Below are 23,109 nucleotides of genomic sequence, written 5' to 3' on the forward strand. Positions count from 1 at the left end.
TTGATTTCAATTATTTCCTTTTTTTTTTTTTTTTTCCTTTCTGGGATTCATAGTTTCTAGAGATATTGTAAAGTTCAGGGAAACACTACGGTAGACTGATTATTTGCATACATTTCTAGAATTATGCCCATCTAAACATTTCTAAAAGTGACCCAATAATTTACTTGTAGAAAATGAGAAAAAAAAAAGTCTCTCCTAGTATGCCGTTCATTTTGAGGTAAGTTGATAGTATTTGTAGTAGTTCAATGATCTTTCTCAAGGATTTAAAGAAAGGGATATTCATTTTAACTATGGGATATAATATGAAATGCTCTATATAATACAGTTTAATGTGATTCAGGAGGTATCATTTAATGCCACGCTGAAGGCTCAATGGGTGTGACGGAAGTCTGTAAAATTGTGCTTACTCTCTGGAAATGCTCTGGGTACAAGACAAGATGAGGAATGTTTGAAAAGGTCAAACAGAATACTGAACTTGGGGCATCAGGAGACTGGAGATGTAGTCCTAGCTGTCCACTAACTCAGGAATTTGGGTGTGGGAGTGGAAAAGTGGGGTCACTTAAAAAATGTTAGTTATTTAGGTTACCTCAAGCTTTTTAAAAGGGGAACTTCATGACTGGGGCAGTCTTCCTTCTTTTCTAGGTGTTTTACTACTACTTGTGTCATTCAGCTGGCAATATGTTTATTTGAGATGGATGTCTTTGGACTGGATGCCTTTGCAATCAAAAGCTTAATGTCAGGCACTTACCCCACAGGAATGCACACTGTGGGTTAGGGAGAAGTAGCTCATCTGTCAGTGAGATTAGAAAGTGAGAACCATACATTTGAAAGCTTTAGTGGGAGGACACTGAGAAAAAAAGTCAGAAATATCTGGAAATGTTATGATTAGAAGAATTGCATTATTCTGGTAGTAATGACAATTTATTCTGAGTGATATGCAGCAAAAGAGTTGACTGTCATTAGAGTAACTATCTTTGACTATAGAAGAAAAGTTTTCACAATTATCTACACATGACGTGAGAGTATCCACTGATGAGCAGAACACTCATACTGTTTGCTAAAGGAATGAAAAAAAGAAATGTGAGATATCATTCTCAGAAAGGCAAGTACTTGCTTACCACTCTCATGGTTAGGGAATTGGGCAAGCCTGGAGAAAAATCTCCTCCTGAAAGTTCTGCTTTGCATTAATCTGAGAAGCATCTTCTGTTTATTGACTTAATTGATTCCACTGAAGGTAGATGTAAGTAAATGGTGTGGGATGAAGAAAAAAAGAAGAGGATACTGGATGCTTGTCAGTTGTACTTATGTCAAGCCACATTCTCACTCCTTATATTAGAGTAAATGTGAATTCCCTAAGTATCAGACTTACCCCATTTCTCAAGCCAACAGTAATTTTATGCATTAAATTTGACAGTTTATAATAGTATAATGGCTGCTTCTCTCCATTAACATGGACATTTTCAAGAGAAATAGTCACTATATTAATGTATGCTGAAGTTGTAAAAGATAGACCCAAAACACCATTTTCACATATTACTATCTCCCCAGTAATGGCTATTTTTGGTTTATCTAAAGTCCTTTTGCCATGACGTTTGTTATAATGGCACTGATAGAGCATTATGACTACAAGAATAACTACAAGTTTTTTTCTGATTGGAATATTTCTTGACCTCAAATAACTGTTTCTCAGGGAGATTATTTGTCTCTACAGTGAGGATGTTTCATGTATTTAAGATGTATTTAATTTCATTGGCTAGGGGAGAGGCAGAGATGAAAGGCAGAAAGATAGACTCTGACACTTATAGGTAATTACTAAAATTTTTAAATGAAAGTCAAACCACAATATTTTACTAAGACATAAAAGAAAGCTTAATTGAATGGAGAATTATCACATTCCAAGATGAGAATACTCATACTATGAAAATGTCAATTCTAAAATCAAGCCGTACATTTAGCCATCTTCATTCAATTCCCAATGTTTTGTTTTGTTTTATTTTGAATTGAACAAAAATAGTCTAAAGTATTTCTGGAAAATAAAGTTAATAAAATAGCAAGGCATTTCAAAGGAAGAGCTATATGGAAGGATTTTCCCCAAGTATTAAAAAAGTTACAAAGTAATGATCATTAAAACAGTATGGTATTATTTCAGAAAAGAATTGACTCAATGGGATGTAATAGGAAGTCCAGACAGAAGCTAAAGTCTATAAGTAATTTGGTCTTAAAAAGTTAGCATTTTTAATGACAAAAACAAAGATTATTCAATAAATAGTTTTGAAACAAATGATCCACAATATGGAAAAAATAAAGTTAGATACCCACCATAAAACAAGACGAGATGAATTGTACATTAAAAGTTTAACAGGCATCAGATAGAGTATAGATTATAAATGGATTGTAGACTAAAAGTTTAAAAAGCATGAAATAACTGAAAGTACTAAAAAATATAGATAAAAGTTATGTCATGATGATGGTCTTTTTAAACATGACATAAAAGGTAGAAATTAAACAAGAAGAAAAAGATCATTTGAACTAGGTGATAGTGTTTTGTATTTTTAAAACAAAATTTTAAAATAAAATTTAAAAGAATTAAAAATTTATACAAGAAATTTGGAAAAAAGTGTTTTGCCTCACTTATAATCAATTACATATTTTTAATTAAGTATTTTAATGATTAGGTTGTAAAAATTAAAAAGAATGATAATTTCTTGTGAGGCTAAAAATATGCAGACTTAAGCAATCTCAATTACTGTCTTGAATTGCTTTCGGTTGTGTATTTTGTGCTCTCTTAACTGTCATACTACCATGGAGCTATAACAAGACATATAAACACCCCAAAACTGACATTGGTTATTGCTGTGGTAAGGAAATAAATAATTTTTATTTTGCATATTTATAGCGACATAGTTCTCTAAAAACATGTATTGCTTATATAATTTCAGAATTTTAAAAAAAAGGAAAGAAAAACAAAAATTTACACTCTTTTTATTATGACTTTTTTTGTAATTTTTCAGAGCTGTCCAAAGTTTTGTCCACATCAGAGAGATGACACTTTCTTTCAACGATATATTAATAATGCATATAATCTGTATTAATATCTATAGATATATTATTTTCTATAAAAATATGACTTGAAGAGAATCCCAAATGTTGTTTTATACTGGCCAACAATTTAAAATACTAAAAAGATGAGAGTTTTGAGTATTGGCCGTGAAGAAATGGCCAGTAAAGAAAGAGACTGATTATAGAAGAGAGACTATAAAGAATTTACAGTGCAAACCTTTGGACTTCAGTATTATGAGACTAGGCGACTTAGAGTTCAGGAACAGTGTAAAACAGGAAAGAACATCATTTCACCTGACTCAGAAAAAACGTGACTGATTATGGGCGTGGATGGAAAAAAATTTGTCATGAGAAAGGAGCACATTGATTTAGCTGAGAATAGCTAGTTTTCTAACGCAGTTAAATGTAGTATTTCATCTTGATTTGAGCAGCATTTGGTATTTGAATTTCCAAATTGACTATTAGATGGGCTTTGCTGTGATATTAACAAACTAGAAACTGCCTGGAAGGCCCTGATGAGGTATTGATATCTCTTAGAGATGTACGGACATCATTTTGGATTTGTTCATAGGCATTTCCTTTATCTTCATCTATAAAATGAGAAATTTAGTCTAAGAGCATTCATTAGTTCAAATATTTATTCATTGCTTATCTGATGAGAGTCTGTCTTCCCTTTTAATATTTTATGATTATTTTCATTACGCAAGTGGCATTTTTTTACCAATGTCAGAAGGAAACTCATCCAGATGTACACTGAGTAGGAGAGATTATTTATTCTCATCTATTAATATTTTGGATAGGGAACTAGGATAAACAAAAACAACAGTGTGCGTGTGCGTGTGGGTGTACGTATTTCATCAAGTTTGTATGCTGAGATTTTTTTCTACTATAATGGGAGGTGATTTAAAAAAGCTGAATGACAACTTTTCCTCATTTCTGGGTTTGTTTCATGTCCATGTTATGATGATTCCATTTTTTTAATCACTTTATCCCATTTACACCATACATCATTTATTGTGTATTGTTAGATGTAACGCTCAATTCTAATGTAAAAATACATTTTAAAAATACTATTTATGGCTTTATTATGCAGATTCATACACTTCCCTTATTATCTTGAAATCTGTATATACAGTCCTGCAAGGAATGTGCAAGAATAAAAACTACACGCATTCTCATTCTCAACTCTCAAGAATACTTTTATAGTTCACGTAAGAGGGCAATTTTTTTTTTTTTTTTTGAATCCTGACTAACAAACTTTGCTGATGTTAATAGCCTATTAATAAGGGAGAATTTCCCTGATGGCCAAGAGTGTAGTTTCAAATCAGCTTTAAGGTCCCTTAATGAATCACTGAGCATGTCTTTTAAAAATAGGTTGAATAAAACTTCATTAAACAAATGAATAAAGCAGCTGGTGATGAAGAATGGATTAGACAAGATTCCTTTCCTATTTGACATAACTAACAACATTATCATGTAGCCCACGGGTCACCAGGGATTTATCTGGGACAAGGGTCAAACCTGATTAGTAGCTGCCAAAACTGGGCATACTTTTAACTAACTGCCTCTGAATGTCAGTTTCAGTAAGGACTTTGCAAGTATTTGCTGTTTTTCAGGTGAACTATAGCGGTTACTGCATTTAGATTAAACTATTATGACATCTGTGGGGGTGTACACCTCATGAATGGTCAGTTCCTTCGGAGTAACTATCATCAGACTAATTAGGGATAAAAGACAATGTTACAGTTTCTTCTGTGATATGAAAATGGGTATGATTGTGGTAGTTTGGAAAGTCCGGATACATTTTTATAATTTTAGTTTGCTATGTTCAATTATTTAAAAAATTAAATATCTTCTCTGAGAGCCCTTTTTTTTAAAAAAATGAATTAAGCCTTATGCCATTGGTCAAAATAACTGATAAATTACTATATTATTAAAACTCAAAATTCTTTCCCTGTCCAAATCAAGATACAGTGTTTATGGATCCTGAGGCCTGACTCTGTGTGGCAACAATCACTGTCTTAATTATCCTGTGATCTAAGGTGGAATAAGGTGCAGCAGTCCATCTAAGTAGGATAAGATGAACCTACCTTCATCTCTGCCTTTCCTTCTAAATAAATACTTTACCCTTCCTGGAGTAGCCTCACTAAGAACAAGAGAATGGCTTAGAGCAAAGGTTTTGAAGTGTTGGTTTCTAAAGGCTACTTTTGAAAACCTTGGGGCTCCCAATAAAAAAAAAAATTTCTGGCCCCTCCGCCCAGACTTACTGAATCAGAATGTAGAAAGAGGACCAGGCAACTTTATTTTAAATCTTCCTGTGTGATTCTTACAGTCTTCCTGGCACTGGACACACAGATGTGTCCAATTATTCTCCCCTGGGAGAATGAATAGTGGTGCATAGTTTAGTGTTAATTTCATTAAACCTGATTTTCTACGCATTTCAGCGTGCCCTAGAAGTAATGCGTATTCTGGATGGTCTGTGAGCTTTATTTGTCTCACTTAAAGTATATTCTGGTGATAGTAGTGTCTAGAAGTATGTTACACAACCCAAAGCGTTCATTTTTGGGGTCACAGTTTCACCATTCATGGGAATAAGTACTGGATTGTAAACTAGAGGTGGTCTCTGGAGAGCATTTCATCAAGCCCCCTGACTTTAATTAAGTGGATGTCTACAGTGTCCAGAAGAGATTTCCCTTAAATGCTGACAAATAAAGAATCAAGAAGCCCATTCAGTAGCTCATTACAGTGTTTGTATCACTCTAATGGTTAATAAATTCTTCTTCACATTCAACCCAAATCACCCCTGCTTTTTCCCCCAGGCATTTTTCTTCTTGTTCAAACCTCCAAGTTTGTAACTGAAAACAGCCTAGCATGAAAACCACACTGTTGAAGTTCTAGCTATTTAAGGGACACAGTATGTTTCACGGACACAGTTTGTCGAAATTCGGCCAATAAACAGAAATAATATAGGCAGCATAGAGGTGCAGGTCATTGAATACTAATTGAAATAGAATGAAATAAAAATAAAATAAGCATACTTTAAAATGTGCTTAGCAATGCAATTGGGATGCTTTTCACGTAAACAGCTACTGTTTGAAAGAAGGGAACAGTTATCTGCATGTCTCTTATCTACCTGAAATTTTTGCCTTCAGAATTAGCCAAACAATATTTCTCCCCAAATCTTTCTACCGGCTTGCACATTGATTGTGTCAGTGTGATCTCCCAATCAGTGACAGAGGGCTTAACAACACCAATAGGAAATTAAAGCAAGAGGTCAGTCACTGTGTGATTAAGTTTCAGACAAAGAATAGTCAATCAAATGGTAGAAATAACTTAGAGTTTTTCCCATTTTCACTGGATAAAATAATGGTTTTCAGCTCTAGACTGTGTATTGGAAATCACCTAAGGAGCTTATTAAAGTATCAAATCCTAGAACATGGCCAGTAATTTTGATTTAATAGGAATTAAGTGATTTTGAGGCTTTTTTTTTTTTTAAGAACTCTATATCCTGCTACTCAAAGTGATGGCTGTGAACTGGTAGGCAGTGACATTACCTGGGAGCTTACTGGAATGGACAGTCTTGGGCCCCACTGATATTGATTAAATCAAAATCTTTATTGACACAAGAATCCCCATGTTAAAGTTTGAAAGACCCTGTTAAATGATCTAATACGAGCCTAGTTCCAAGTCCCTGAGTAGGGGAAGTGAAGAGAAGCAGAAAGGTCTGAGGATGGGAAGATGGAGGAGAGAAAGGGGAGGAGGAGGAGGAAAGTGGCAGAATGTGAAAACACAGGGAGAAGACGCTTATAAAGACTTTGCCTAAATTTACTTCATTTATTTTTTAATGAACAGAGATCTTTTTGTTTTGTCACTGTGACATCAGTACTCTGTTCTGTATCTTTTATGAATATTCTTCGTCCTTTTTGTAACTCATAGGAAGTAACAGTAAATATTTGATAAATAAATTGACAAAGTTCTTGAAATAAAATTAATTTGTTCTAAGGGAGTAACCTTAACTGTAGTCATTATTATGTTTAAAGAAGTAATTAAGCCCTTGTTTTTATTAGTGCAATACTGATAAAGCTACTTATAAGGACTTGAGGGGTTTTGAGATGATAGATATTCTCTCAGCAGTATCCTCTTAACTACTATGGAATGCTTGGCCTCTTAAACTTTGCCCATCTGAGTCTCATGGATGTTTTGAATGAATCCCTATTCTCAATTTCAAGTTTCCTGATCCTAATATAATAAGCATTTTAGTTTTCCAGGTTTTATCTTTTCTATTAAACAATCACAGTTAGTGATGTACTACGAATGAATAAGCTAATTAAAATTCAACCCAAATATTTTAATGCACCCAATGAAGCAATTTAGGAAAGATACTAAATACAGGGGAAAAATTCTGATGAAATAATAGTCAAGCAAGGATGGAAATTAATATAACCAAAGCAATTATAAGTTAATGTTCCCATGGAAGCTAAGTGTATTATCTCATTGATTTCAGAATCTGTTTTTTGTTTTGTTTCCATCATAATAAAATATGAGTATAGTTTGATGTGTTTAATTCATATTAAGTAAGTAATGCTTACTAATCAGCAAGCGCTATTAAATAAATTGTGCAGAGGGAGAATTTTCTTTCTGAAAATGAAACTTACATAACAATGTAAGAAATGTTTCTTAACAGTGTCTCATCATTGTTTAGAGATTAAGCTTATTGTGTTGTTCTTTTGGCTACTTATTATCTGTCAAACATTTCTAAATATTTTTCATGCTTACTGAATTCTAGGCATGTGAAAACTGATAGCAAATTAAATGTCGCTTACCTTTTTAAAAAAAATAATTATAGACTAGTTTTGAAGTCAATTCCATAATTCTCTTTTAATATCGTAAATTAAAATTTAAAAAATAATGACTTCAAAATGCTGTTTTGCGTGTTCCTGAAATGGAGTGGCATCTCTAAGATCAAAATGTCCTGAGGAAATGAGATATGTGACCACTGTGTAAAAGAAATTGCTATTTTGAAAAATTTAAAGTTAACATATATGATTGAACAATTTAAATACATGTCTTAAAAGCTTCACAGTATAGTAATTATTATTAAACCTAAGGTTGCACTATGTTAGATTCCTTTTCTAACATTGTTTTTATATTTAAATAGTATACTCAATAAGAGAAATGATCTTAACATGAACATTTGAATAATAATTTAGAAAAATAAAGTTAATGATTATTTTTATAAATATTATCTACATTAATTTCCTCATTTGGTAGAAAAGACCAATGTATGTAAATAAAGAGAAATTGAAATATTTTGTGTAGTTACCTTAAATCTCCATAGTGTTAAAAAATAGAAATTAACACTTGGACATATGTGTCGAAAGTTAAAACATGATACTATGTATAGAATATGAATGCTGACTTACTTCACGATATTTTCCAGCTAAACAATGCCTGTCAACTAAAAGCAGATTAATAGACTGTTCTGTAATAACACTGATTTCAAATCTAATAATTTGCTTACTTAACATATATCTGTTACTTCAATTAGCAGCTCTTAATACATCAAAAGAGCCCTGCTGAATCTGAAAGAGAAGAATTATATTTGAATCTGTTCCTTACAAAAGTGTCTATTAAAAATGTTTCCTTTATATGGTATTAATTACTAATTAGGACACCTAAATAAATATAACAATTGGTTAAAAGAAAGGAACATCAGTCTAAGTACAATGTATGAGGAGTTAATGCTACGTGGATGGCAGGTACAGCTCTAGATGTTGGGAAATACCAAAAAACAAAGTAAGTTTAATAGATGAGTCATGAAATATGTTAGATGGTGATTGATGCTATAGCAAAGATACAGGAGGGAAGAGGAGGATGAAGAAAGGGAGGAAGGGAAGGGGCGAGAGTGAGAAAGAGAAAGAAAAAGTCCATGAAGAATCAGTTGTTTGGGAAGGATTCAGATTCAGTATTAAATAGGGGTAGACTTCACTGAGAAGGTGAGATTAGAGCAAAGACTTAAAGAAGGTGAAGGGGCAGGACAAGTTGATTTATTATGTAGTATTTTCATCTAGAATACTTACAGAAGAAACTTATTTATTTGAAAATCTAATGTCACTCAAATTGCAGATACCAAGTATGCCCTCACATATCCAGACCTAAAAATCTGGGGGTTTTTTTCGAAATCTTATATATGTTTATGATAAGAAGTATTATATGACATTCTTTTTACAAAATAAAAGCAAGATAGAGGATGAGGTCAAGTGCTTTTTAAAACTCACTGTTTGATGTTTATGTTGATTGTATTATATGGGGAGGAACATAATCATGTCCAATGGAAGAATATAGTTCGTATATAAAATTATGCATTTTATGAATATTATCATCATGTTCAATTGAAAAGATCCAAGTGAAACTGTGGAATCATGAAATAATCAACAGCAGAATATAAGGAGTGTTTAAATCTAATAATAGATACTAACAATAATTCTAAGTTATTTGCATTTCGATATGCTCTATTTCTTGGTATTTTGATATTTGTCTATTTTCATTCCCTAGTGCCCTACCTATTTACATATTTTCTCTACGTATTTCCTTTTCCTCTGACAAGTGCATTAAGCCCTCAACAAACAGATGCTTCCAGTGAGTTGGCAGCATATGACTTACTTATTTACTTGGAGGGGATACTTATTTAGTGTGTATGAAGTGCCAAACACTGCACTAATCACCAAGGATGTAAACTTGAGTAAGAGGATACACTTCAACAAACTGTTCTAATAGTTTAGGTGGGGGAGAAAACATGGGAAAAATAAATACAATGTATTACATGAAGTACAATAATAACGTCTAATGGTTGCTGAGCACTGTGGACAGAAGCCATGCTAAGCACTGTATACCTGTCTCTCAATTTGTATCTTCAGTCCCATTAGGTAGGTATGAAGACTGACCCCATCTTAAAAATGGTGACGTGAAAGACAGAGCAGTTAGCTAACTTGCTGTACCACAAGAACAGGATTTAAATTTGAGCCTGGGTCTTCAGACCTCATAGACTCCTGTATTAACTTCATCTGCTTACTTGTTCAGAAGCAAGAGTGTCAGATTAACTCAGCATGGAGATGGATCTGAAAAGGTTTCAGAGCAAAAATTGGCACATTAAGTGGATATATTATGGATGAGTATTTGCTAGACAGAGAAGACAGATCGGGTTCTTCAGCATGAAGGAATGCACGGTAGAAAGACAATGAAAATAACAGTTGTGTGCAGTGAAAGGAACTGGGAACCACAAGTGACGTTTCCATGTGGCTGGATGGGAAGATCACAGTGCGAGGAGTGAGAGATGCCAGTACAGAGATGGAGGACCTTCATCCCTTGCTAAGGGTTTACTCCTTTAATGCAGAGATGGCAAGCAAGTTTCATACTGTGAAATATCACTGATTTATAGCCCATTGAAACATACTTCCAAGTCATTGCTTTTAGAGCAGCACAGAGGATTCGTTGTGACCTGAGAAATCGTTTAGAAGGCTAAGTAATAGTTTGGAGATAAGTTTCAGAGCAAAGTTGGAGTAAAGTGGAGGGACCATAATGAGAAATATCTATTGCTAGGACATGAGATTTTTATTAGACATGAGCAGTGAGGGTGAGGGGGAAGGACAAATAGAAAACATGTACCAAATTTTTAGTTGAGCTATTGGATGGATGGTGCTATCACTAATTGAGATAAGGGAACAAATTAAGAGTGGTGGGGGTGGAAAGTGATACATTCCATTTTGTTCATCTAAATGGGGACTTCTGTAGACAGCGAGAAATACAGGTTGCATCTCAATACAGAGTTCAGACCTGGATCTGATGTCATCTACCTATAGCTAGTATGCAAAGTAAGGGGGTGAATGCTTTCACCCAGGCATGAACCCTTAGCCCAAAGAAAATCATGGAGACCAACTCTGGGGAATACGAATGTTTAAAGAGTTGTGGCTTGCTATAGTGGCAGTGAAGGAAAGTTTGATGCTCTCAAAGAGGTGGGAAGAAACAAGGCTGAAGTGGAAATACAGAAGCCAAGAAGTGATGTACTACACATATGCTGTTAAATTCATTTCTCTAAATACTTTAAAAATGCCTCTTTAGAATAACTGAAATAAGGAGAAATGTGTCCTTCAATACTATAGTTTTGATGTCCAGCCTATAGCATTGATTTTACTAAAGCATACCTTAATATGAGGCTGTCAGCATGGATTGAAGGATATTAAAAGACTAATGGAATTTTTTGTTGTGTTCACTATGAATGCATCTCTCCCCTTCCTTCCTTTCTCCCTTCCTTCCTTCCTTCCTGGATGTTTTTCTATTCCTTACACAGGTCCCTCTTTTTGAGGAATCTTGGTAGAAAGTTCACTTATATCTCAGGAATAGAAACAGTTGTGCGACTACAGATCAGTTGTCTATCTTTGTTTATCTATCGACCTATTTATCTGCTATCTATCTATCTATCATCTATCATTTGTCTATCTGATAAAAATAATTTAAGATATAATGTGAATCATGTAAAAGTTTATGGTCCCTTTTTGCATTGACTACTAAAAATCTTAGATTCATTTCTGGGGACAGTTTCTGCCTTAGAACCTCACTGTACACATGGGAAATTGACTTCACTGCTAACTCCATCTTTCGCAACCTGCCAAAATGCCTCATTTGGTTATTCTAAATTTGATTCTTTCTTGCAAGTTGTGTGATTTTTGTAAAGCACTATGAGTATTTGCTGGAACAAGAAAGAACTGAGAACAGATTCATGTATTAATTTTGAAGAGTTTTGTACAGTAATTTTGATCAACTGCAGACTTCATTCAGTAAATGTTTGCTGAACTGAGTCAATGGTGAGTTGAGTAAATTGTTACTCCAAGGATTTGGCTTCTCTCAGTAACTCCAAATCAGCCTAGAGGTTTTTCTTGGTGGCTGACTGTGACCAAGGCCCTACCTCTGTCTTCTGCAGTGACAAGGACAGTATGTGCAGAACAGTGTGATGGCAGATGCTACGGGCCCTACGTCAGTGACTGCTGTCATCGAGAATGTGCTGGAGGCTGCTCAGGACCTAAGGACACCGACTGCTTCGTGAGTCTGGGAGCTCTCCCCTTCACTCACCTGCCCCCCCTCCCGGTTTGGCTCAGGGACATTGAATCTCTAACAGCCTATAAAGATAAGATCAAATTTTACCACATTAGGGTTAAGAAAAATGCTCTGCCTTACTAGAAGTCATTCCCTAACTGCGTGGCTATTGATGAACTAGGATTGTTCTGTTCTAATAAATGAATTATTTCTTTCTGCTCTAATGTATATTACAAGTGAGATTTATTGGAGAACGTGACGGAGAACATACTGGGATATCTTCTAAAAAGCTAACAGCATCTTTCCAAAATTTATGGTGATTACCTGTTTATGTTATTGCATCATTTAGTCTTCTGAGTAGGGGCATCTGCATTTTATTTCTTGATATAAATTTCAAGATTAAAGCAGATGACTCTATGAACTTAACTATTTTATGGTTTATATTGTTTACAAGCTAATATTATTCAAAATTTATAAGATTTATAAATGCACACTTATAGCAATTTATATGCTAATTTGTGTGATTTTAATTTTGGAAGAGGACATTTTTACTTCCCCAAAATTAACATTTATAGCTTGTCAGGGACACTTTTTAATTACACTTTGACATCCCTGATAAAGTTCTTTCTGTTCTTTTGAATACATACAAGCAATTCTGTGAGCTATAGTTGATGCAATTTGCTACACACAGAACATTAGTTTCATTTTAAGCTAGAAATCGTAGAATAAGAAACTATTTTTGTTGTTAAAAATGAATACAGGAATTTATTTTCTTTTTTTTCCCCTTCTCAAATACTCAGAGAATACACATATATATTTAGAACTGAGTATTTTTTTTAATTGGTACTTAATTCTGGAAATAAGCAAAATATACATTATAGCTGTTATGATATAGAAACATAATAATTTCTCACTTTTCTTAATGTCACAAAATACTGAATTTGTCTATCCTACTTCTCTAATGAAATAAAAGTATGTATTGCACAAGTGAGTAGGGAGGAAGGAGGAAATAAAAGAAAAATGTTAAAAATATAAGGAAGATGCTCAGCAGGTTTTGAACAGAGACCAATCCCCTTGCTTCTCACCAGACATGGGATGGAAGCTTGGTTTGGAGGATACTGAACAGGTTGTTAACAATCCCAAACTAGTAACAACAATAAACACCAACAATGGCCATGACTTTCTTATAGAAGTTTTTCACTGCATTGTTTTTATGATTCTGTTATCATGATAAAGTGCTGAGTGAACTTCAGAATTCTCATTTCATTACTTTTATGGAACAGTCCATTGATTCTGCTTTGGCATTTTGTACAGAATGTTCGAGAATGCCAGACCAGGGCCTTGGTATAAGATATGTTGTTTTATATGCTGTATGAAAGGTAACTTGTTTGATTTCTCTGGCCCATGTCCCTTTGTTGCCAAGCAATGTTGTTGCACAACACTGGATAAAATATGTTAGTAAAGCAATCATGAGTACGTATGAAGTTTTACAGCCATAAATTAAAACTTACTGAGTTTTCTAGATTGGTTTTTAATAGATTCTTCCTGGAAAGTGTCATCTTAGTGAATAATGTATCATCAGTGAGTCTCGTTCCGATTATGCGTCTCGTAGACCATCATCAGGGAATTGTCATGTTTGTGATAAAGTACTTGCTAAAACAACAATTGATTAAGACAATGTTTTGAGGAAAAGAATAAATTAGTACTTATTAATAACCAAACATACAGTTTATGATGATATGTTAAATACAGCTCAAGTTCACATTAGCTTGCCTTCCAAAGCCTGAATTATTCCTATGAAGGTTTAAATTTTTTAGTTAAGAGAATTAGTTCATCCCCTCTTCACATGACTTTATGTATGTATACATGTGTTCTATTTTTTATATCAAATACCTATCTCTCAGGTGATAAAGTTGTTTTTAATTCTTCTCAAATGCATTTGAATCTATTAACAAATTGATGTCTTAATACAAATATGTAAGTCAGCAGTCACAAATTTACTTGAATTTGGTGACTTTTACCAAATGTTTTGATATTATGAAAAAGACCATACAGGAAGAGATATCATATTAGTTAATTATGGGCTAAGGAGAGTAACTTCTCTAGAATTTGCACTGTACTCTCAGCATGTACATTTGGCTCATCACTGGCCAGAACCTTTTCTTTAAGTCCAGTTTGAATGGCCAACACAACACTTTCTCACTATGCAATGATGGTCAGTGTACTTACCATGTCACTTAAGGTGCAGGACTCTCCAAACACCAGCTTTAGGGAAAATCTAGCCTGTACAATTGGGGATATAGTTGTCAGTGCCAGACTCAACATAAACCCTTTTGAATAAGTCTGAGCTTAAATAAGTTTCCACTATTATCTAACTTTAATAATTTTAACCAATTGTCAGCTTAGGAATTAGTCGATAGATACCAAGCAATCTGAACATCAGTAACTATAGATGGTATATTTACCAACATTGGAAAAACAGGTTTGTAAAATTGAGAAGTACAAAACAAATATGAACTTAAAAAATAAGCCTTAACAACCAGAGAATTATCAGGTTCCAGTTTTTATGAAATTGATGTATGCTAAACAAAGAACACAGCCCTCACAAAACTGCTGTAGAGCTGTCCCTTTAACAAGTGTTATAAAGGTCATTTGTAAAATGGAATTAATATCTGCTGTGTTGCAGGCTTGCATGAACTTCAATGACAGTGGAGCCTGTGTTACTCAGTGTCCACAAACGTTTGTCTACAATCCAACCACCTTTCAACTGGAGCATAATTTCAATGCAAAATATACCTATGGAGCATTTTGTGTCAAGAAGTGCCCACGTAAGTAACAGGATGAGAATAGCCACATTCATTAGCCCATCATTTAAAAGCAAAGGAATTTCATGTAAATTTATTGCAATTTGAAACTTGTGACAATATCATGAGTTACTTGGGTATGGGTACTATTACCATCATTTCACAAATCAGGAAATTAAAATTTAAAAAAAAAAAACTGACTTGATGGGTTCAGTCTCAGCAAAGGAGTGGCATGCTTGAGGTTACAGTACAAAGTCATGCACTGACTTCTCAACTCATTATTTCCACTGTATGTTTTTGCACGTGATGCCGTTCTTCAGAAAAGTGGTTAGTTAAGTGGCAGCAAGCTATGTAATGAGTGAGGTCTGCTTCTGATAACAATGAATTTTCACCTGAAATGATAAGTGACACTTCTTTGTGGTAGAATATGTATCATTATAGTTTTAACATCCAATCCAGTCTTACACAATAATAATAGATATAAAGGGCATGTTGAGGGGTCTAAATTTACAACTCATTCTAGGCACTCAAAGTGATCAGCTTAACTTTCATCAAGAGTACTATATGTCTTGGTATTTGCTCAAGTCAGTTTCTTTGTTTGAAGAGACCAATGAAACATTTCTCCAATGTTTTACTTATTGGAAGGCAGAAAAACATTGCTGCATTTGTCCACATACTCAATTAAAAGAAGGCTTTACAGTCTACAGCACATAGATGTTACTGGCTTCGTTCACTTCGTGCACATGACGGAGTAGGAAGTGTAAAGGACGTGAGATTAGAGTAGCTTTGGTTATGGCTTCGCCCACTTCCTAGCCATGTGGTTTTAAATGAACTATTTAGTATCCTATTTTCTCCTCTTTAATTATGGGTGGTAATAATCATATGGCCCCTCTCTCTTTCCCAGAATCATTATAAAAATCAAATGGATAGAGAATAAGTTTCAGAGGAATAGTATATAAAAACAAGTCTTTGAAAACAATGATGATTCTGGCCATTATTACTAAATATTTTATATTGGTTAAAAGATTTATTATGCATATATTTAACATGTCACTGGATTACTATTCTAAAGTCACAGACACACTAACTCTAGGATAGTAGAGAATTTTCCACCCTAAACACCTTAATATCCAAATGCATGTTTTAGATCTAATAACTTCTCATCTAAAGTTACTCTGTATCTCACTAGCTACTATCCTTGCAAAACTGGGGGCTTGACAGCATTGCAGGATGGGGCTGGATGATGAAATTTTTCCTCTTCTACCTTCTCTTCTACTCTTCTACCTTCAAATTATGGTTCCTTGCCTCAAAGACAGTCAAAACCATGCTTTTTGGGGGGTTTTGTTTTTGAGATTTTTGGTACTTTACTGAAGCTCTATCCATTTATTTTGGTGCTTTATTCAAGTCCCAAGGTTGAGACCAGGGGTTGGGCTGGAGTGGAAGGAGTACCAGGAAAATCTGAGTTGGCAAAATTCTCTTTTGTTACTATATTCTTTAGAGTAATTTAGCTGAAGGCTCTCAACTCCTAAGTGTGGCAAGAGGTTAAACATTGAGAGCTTTTTTTTTTTTCAATTATGTGCATAGTGACCACGGATATGGTAACTCATAAACTTCTTTTTTTGAATTAGTTTAGGTCTATCGAATTGCAGACTACTTTAAAACACTTAAGTATTTATCAGTGTAATTTATCAGTGTAAATCTTTGATGAGTCTTGCTCAGAAGGCATGATTTGCTCAACTGTAGGTATCTTGGAAAAATAAAGATGTTTAACTTCTAAATACTGGTCCCTACAATTCCTAATTCAGAATTCTGAAATTCAAAAACTCTAAACAGCAATTGTTTTTTCTTTTGAAACTCATTTGAATGCAAAATCTGAACCTAACTGATATGAAGATCTTTATAATTTTTATTTATTTCACTTGGCATAAATTGCTGCAGAAATGTAGAAGCTTTTTGATATGGGATATTCCTAAAGACTTTGCAGAAAGGATGGTTACACCTGTTATAAGCTGGGTTCTTGTGAGAGAGACTATTGTTAAGAAATGCTCTCAGAATCTAGACCCCTGGGGGAAGGAAGGAAGTGAGATCAGGCTGTGATGCAGGATAAGCAAAGTGTCTCTTTTGTAGCAGATGTCCTCCAGTGGATGTTAACTCTGAATACAAAGATCTATACACTTTGGACCCACTCCCATGGATTCATACATATCCCTCCACCCTGGACTCACTTCATTTCCAATTCAGATGTTCTAGAATATCTCCTCCCAGGGCAAGCCACTTCTCAGGAGTTCATACTGATTCTAAACTCATATTTATTCCACACAAAGTAAAGGATCATTTGTGCTACCCAAAACTATGCCCACTGGTAGGATTTTTCCTTGGCACTGTCTTTCAAGTCAACTCCTCAATGAGGCTTCAAGACAGCTGTTATCCACTTTTCAGCTACTTTCACCCACATACCAAGCTTAGTTTTTGTTCTTCTCTGTCAGCTTGTCATAAGTGCCCTCTCTTGGGCCTCATGCAAGCGTAGGTATAAGCTGGCTGATGGAGAGATGCCAGCAAAGTGGTGGATGACATGGGGATCGGGACCACATGCATATGCAGTTTACTTGTGCCTCTGCCCCTGCTCATATCAATCCCAAATGTACTGCTTCCATCTTAAAAATGGATTGTTATTGAACCTACCCAAAGTTATGACATCATGGTTTTTAACAAAACATTGTTTGTGATGGGAAATTCTGGCTACAAGTTCAGTCAATGACCCATGGCTAGGTCTTCTATCTCTACCAGGACTCCGAAGCCTGTTGGGAGCTGTTTGTTAAATGGTGTATAATTCTATGATTTGGATGGCCTGGGGTAGCTCTAGAATCCTAGAGGTCTCTGATGTGATTTTCCAGTTGGGGCTTGCCATAACTCCACGTGGCATATTTTCCCACCATAGATACATCTAATATCATAGAGCCTCTTGGGTTTTGTGACCCAAGTAGCAGAATTGCTGCACCCCCCCTGCACCATATGCCTTTCCTGCTCTGGGCCCCGTTCAAGGCTGGAAGTCTTCTAGACCACTGAATAGTGGGTCAGAAGCAGTATTTCCAGACCTGGAAGGATACTGCCTTCAAAACTCAAAGCGGCCTGGCAGATAGTGGGAGGCTCTAGATGCCGTCATTTGTCCTTTTTGCAGGGAGGGAATGTCCTGGCATATTCTAGACCACTGGATTATCAATATGTCATGTAATTAGATGTTCCTGGTTCATTTAGTATACCTTTTCTAAAGTACTGCCCTTTCAAATTTCATTGTGTTTCTTGGCTTAAAATGATGAGATAGTTTCTAGGGCACACCACTGAGAGATGAACACATTTTCAGCATTTCCTCCTGGATATGAAGTGTGCTCTCTTGATCCAAGGCAGTTTAACTTCAGCTTCCTTTGTGCTTCATGTAACTTGAAGTAGTTTTAGGCTTCAAACTTACATCAGGACACGAAATGAAGTGGAACTATTGAAAAACACAAACTAAATGTCATGCAGTTTCCTAGGTCTATAAAAGAAATTCACTATCTTGGGGGCAGTTCAGGACATGGAGCAGTAGCCAAGCAAGGACTAGCTGTTGTTAACACGCACTGCCCTTGGATTTGAATGTGGATGTTCATAGGTGCTATTTCAGGTTGAGATAGTTAGAGAGTTGTTTTACGGAAAGAAACATACATCCTCTCAAGGGTGGGAGTCATTTTCAAACCCCGAAATACCTTGTTTTAAATTCTTTGGCTGAATTTCAACACCATTGCTGATTTCATCTTCTTCTATCAGATAACTTTGTGGTGGATTCCAGCTCTTGTGTGCGTGCCTGCCCTAGTTCCAAGATGGAAGTAGAAGAAAATGGGATTAAAATGTGTAAACCTTGCACTGATATTTGCCCAAAAGGTGATTTTTTTTCATTTAATAATGACAAAAATACTGTCATTTTATAGTAAAAATGCAAGTGACTGAAGAAAATTGTTCTTCACTTCCTGACTGTGAGTCTTGTTTCTGCAGCTTGTGATGGCATTGGCACAGGCTCACTGATGTCAGCTCAGACCGTGGATTCTAGTAACATTGACAAGTTCATAAACTGCACCAAAATCAATGGGAATTTGATCTTCCTTGTCACTGGTATTCATGGGTGAGTATTACATTTTTGTAGAAAATTATTTTACAAAGTGTAGACCAAGCTTAAGAGATTCTTTAGCTTTATCTATTCAATTCCTTTTGAGACAGAGAGTTCCACCATACGCTAACACCCTTCTCCAACAAAATCCAAATGCCATATTACACCAGCAGTGATAGTAAACCAAAATTGCAGAATATATCCAGCTTATGAGTTTGGTGACTACTTAGATGTGAAAATATAGATTTATATATAAGCTGAAATGTATTTGCAGGACATTCTCCTCAAATCCATAGAGTTCAGTAAGCTCTATATTTTTAGATATGTTTAGGGAAGCAATATCATTGGGTGAAGTGGAGAATTTCATTCAAGTCCTAAACGATTAGTTCAAGACAACATAAATTAATATTTTTTTAAAAAATGTATCTCACAGAAAACCAATCAGTAAGTTGGAATTTATTCCGAGCTTTGAAAACTTTTCTTTGCCTTGATGCATCTTTTTCTCTTTTTTTTTTAGGTTGAGTAGTACTATTGTAAGAAATCTATTAAATGAATTTCATTTTGGCAAAAAAAATTGTAACATTTTCTGGGCTCCTTCATTACATAACCACCTGCTGGTTTTAACTGGGAAAACAACCAAGTTTGTATTCTTTAATTGCAATAAAAATGTCAATATTTTTATTTTATATTTTATCTGTTTGTCTATATCACAACTTAATCCCTAAATATTAGTGCTACAGGCTACAGAAAAATATCACTCACATATTTCAATTCAAACGATTACTCTAAACATATATCACATTATTTCTAGAAGCAAAACAATTTAACACATTATGAATAAATATGTCCAAATAGGAACAGCAAGAGAAATAAAGCAAAGCATTTCTTGCTATTCAAATAAATTATTGTAGGTCTTATTACATAAAGCATTTTTTTTACTTTAAAATATAGCTTTGAATATAGGTCTATGCCAGAAATGGTAGTAGTATTTATGCACTTTGTGCCCTAGATATGTTATATTTGGTCCAAGAGGTGTTTTTTGTTGTTGTTTTGGTTTTTTGTTTGCTTGTTTGTTTTAAAATAAGGTCAAGACTTTTAACTTCTCTTTTAAAAATATGTGGACTTGATTACTCTTAGCATACATTCCTGCATGGCAACAATCAACAGAGCTGGGTAGCACAAGCCATTTTGAGACGAGACTCATTCAGTTATATTCATCATAGTCCCCACTGGCCCTCTGAATCCATTTACATTGCTGTCGTTGCCTTTTTGACTTCACTGGGCCAATATTTAAGTTCATCTATGTAATTTAACGCATGCATGACATTTAATAAAACAATATATCTGCATTTTAGCTATTTTTAAAACCCAATATCATCACGAATGAAAGATTATACTATGTTAACAATGTCTTCTGAGAAATAAGAAGAGGTAGCACTTGATTCACATTGGCTGCTTCCACGTGGGTATAATAAATGAGTTGGCCTCAAGTTCATCAGTGTGGGGAAGGATTTGAAAACAGTCTCATGAATTGCTTTAGACAGGTGGTTTTCATTCCATTTAGGCCCAACATCCATCCCTTTTATATTAAGCATTTTAATATTTCTTTTTCAATTCTGAAATAAAACTCAGAGGTAATACAGTCTGCCTATATACATAGTTTTATAAAGTCATTCTAATTGCCCAACTGTAATTTAAAAAAGTTAGAAAAGTAATGTTTAATAAAGTATGTATTGGTAGGAAAATGATCTGGCTTCTACTAGTAATAAAAGTTTAGATTCATGACAGCCAGAATTAGAAGTCATTCTGCACAAGAAGTACAGGGAATTTAAGTGCAGAGGAATAGCTGACCACTGGAATAGGGAATAACCAACCAGACACATCATTATATGGCAAGAGACTACTGGACTACAGAATTACACACGAAGTATGATCAACCATGATGTTTGTGCACATGAGGCCCTACACTGCGTGGAACATTTTAAGATGATTCAAGACATGAAGCGGTCCTTTGCTGTGAAAGGCATTTAACTTCCTTGGCTTGGGATTATTACTAAAAGATTTAAGTATGCCCCAATCTCTGTTACAACTGAAACATCTCTACAAAAGTCCCAGCTTCCCAGCTCAGTGGTGGTACTGCTCCACTGAGAACCACCGCAAGAATTTTATGATAATAGAGGGATTATGAGGCAACAAAAGTGACTTGCTGATGGTCAGTCTTCTTACAGATAAACCATGAGTAAAAAGGTTTGAAAGAGACTTGATCTGGTGCAGCTCAGAATAATTATTTAGTCTTAGCTTATTGTGGAACATGTTTATCAAAACTGGATTTATACTAATTATAAAATGGTTTTACATATTCTCATTCTCCTAAGGCTTTAGAATAGGGAGATATTAATAAATAAATGTGAAAAAAGGAAAGTAGATGTTTCAAGGTATAAAAATAGATTGTGCAATAGGAATCATATGTTCACAAGTTTTCACAAGTTTATGAGTAAAATCATTGCAAGACATCAGACCAATCCAGGCTTTCAAGGAGAAAACCAGGTGAAAAGTGACTTCTAGAAAATCAACTCACATGGATTAGAAATAGAAAAATAAATGAAGTTTCTCTTAAAAATAAGAGTTAGAGTTTCTACTTAAGTGACTTGACCCAGACTAGACTGGAGTTTGGTTTGAGGCTCCACTGCCGACAGTCTGCATTGAGTGGTGCGGCTTCCATCACATGTTAAACGCTCAGTGTCCTCCAGTGTAAAGTTGAGAACTGGGTTAATGATAAATACCTACATCCTCTGGTTGTTGTGGGGAATAAAAACAAAACAAAACAAATTTCATGCAGCCCAGTACCTGGCATACAGTAAAACCTTAATAAATGGTATGAAAAAGAAAGAGGTTGGGAAAGAAAGGAGTAAGGGAGGGAAAGAAGAGAGAGAGAGACACACACACACAGAGAGAATGAAAAATAACAAAAACAAAAGTTAAAAACAAAATAAAGTTTCAAATAAAAGCAGGAGAAAAAGGCAGTTCAAAAGAAAAACCTTAATGACTTTATCTAGTATCTAGTTTATATTTAGCATAGTATAGTGGAACAGAGATTTCATAGACAATTAAAAACCAAACAAAGGCAAAATTATTTTTGTGGCAATATTTACTTTATGATAAATTATACTTCTTTGTTCAGAAGATATTTTTTTGTCCTTAATGATAGCACTTAAGTTTAACATTATAATTAATATTATCTCAAACATAATATATAAGTCATTTTCTGGAACAAATATATATGAAATATGATATGCTCCCCATTCCTAGCCTCATACCAACAGGAAACATATATTCTGAAGTCTTTCCATCTTAGAACAATATCAGTACAAAGTTAATTGAGTAGGTCTCAGACATTTATGTATAGGTATATGTGTATTCACGTATGTAATAAGTGAGTGCATATGTGTATTATGGACAGAGAGAGAAATTTTAAAGGTGAATAATATAAGATATTATAAACAGAAAGCTTTAGTAAATTAACAAAACATTTTATTTCATTTAATTCCTGTTACTGTCAATCGTCTACTAACTAGTTTTTAGTAGGATGCATGGTTTGATTAAAATAGCTGGGGTATTTCTTTAAACTAATAGAAAGGCAAGATCCATAATTAAATGAAGTTATACTTTTCAAAAACAAATTTCTGCAAAAAATAAATTTACTATCAAGTTGTCAATTAAAAATTTAACATGTAAAAGAGCTCGAGAAAGTTAAATATATTTATAGTTTATAGCATAGTAGTGCCGTAGCTAGAAATAAACTAGGCACTCATTTCTTTATTTGGAATGGAACTGCAGGTAAAATGCAGTGTTCAGGGTTATCAATAGGATCCTCTTTCGTGTCTTGTCATGTTTATCGTTGTTCATGTGCATATGTTTAGAGCAACAAAATGTTCACCAACTGAGTGTGTCCATGCTGTTTCCCAGTGAGACACTGATAAGAAAATGCTCAGATGATAGATAATGGAAAACAGATAA

General features: G+C 34.5%; 1 protein-coding gene across 4 annotated transcripts in view; it reads left to right on the forward strand.

The window, feature by feature from the left end:
* Positions 1-23,109, forward strand: part of ERBB4 (erb-b2 receptor tyrosine kinase 4) — a 984,076-nt gene that overhangs the window by 694,043 nt on the left and 266,924 nt on the right. For all 4 annotated transcript variants that reach the window (XM_031451836.2, XM_031451838.2, XM_010992478.3 and 1 more), the window contains exons 6-9: positions 12,038-12,156; positions 14,837-14,978; positions 18,756-18,869; positions 18,981-19,107. In XM_031451836.2, coding sequence (XP_031307696.1) covers positions 12,038-12,156; positions 14,837-14,978; positions 18,756-18,869; positions 18,981-19,107 — 502 coding nt within the window. The remainder of the gene's footprint in view (positions 1-12,037; positions 12,157-14,836; positions 14,979-18,755; positions 18,870-18,980; positions 19,108-23,109) is intronic.

The sequence above is a fragment of the Camelus dromedarius genome, chromosome 4 (genome assembly GCF_036321535.1).
Source record: "Camelus dromedarius isolate mCamDro1 chromosome 4, mCamDro1.pat, whole genome shotgun sequence".
Classification (NCBI taxonomy): Eukaryota; Metazoa; Chordata; class Mammalia; order Artiodactyla; family Camelidae; genus Camelus; species Camelus dromedarius.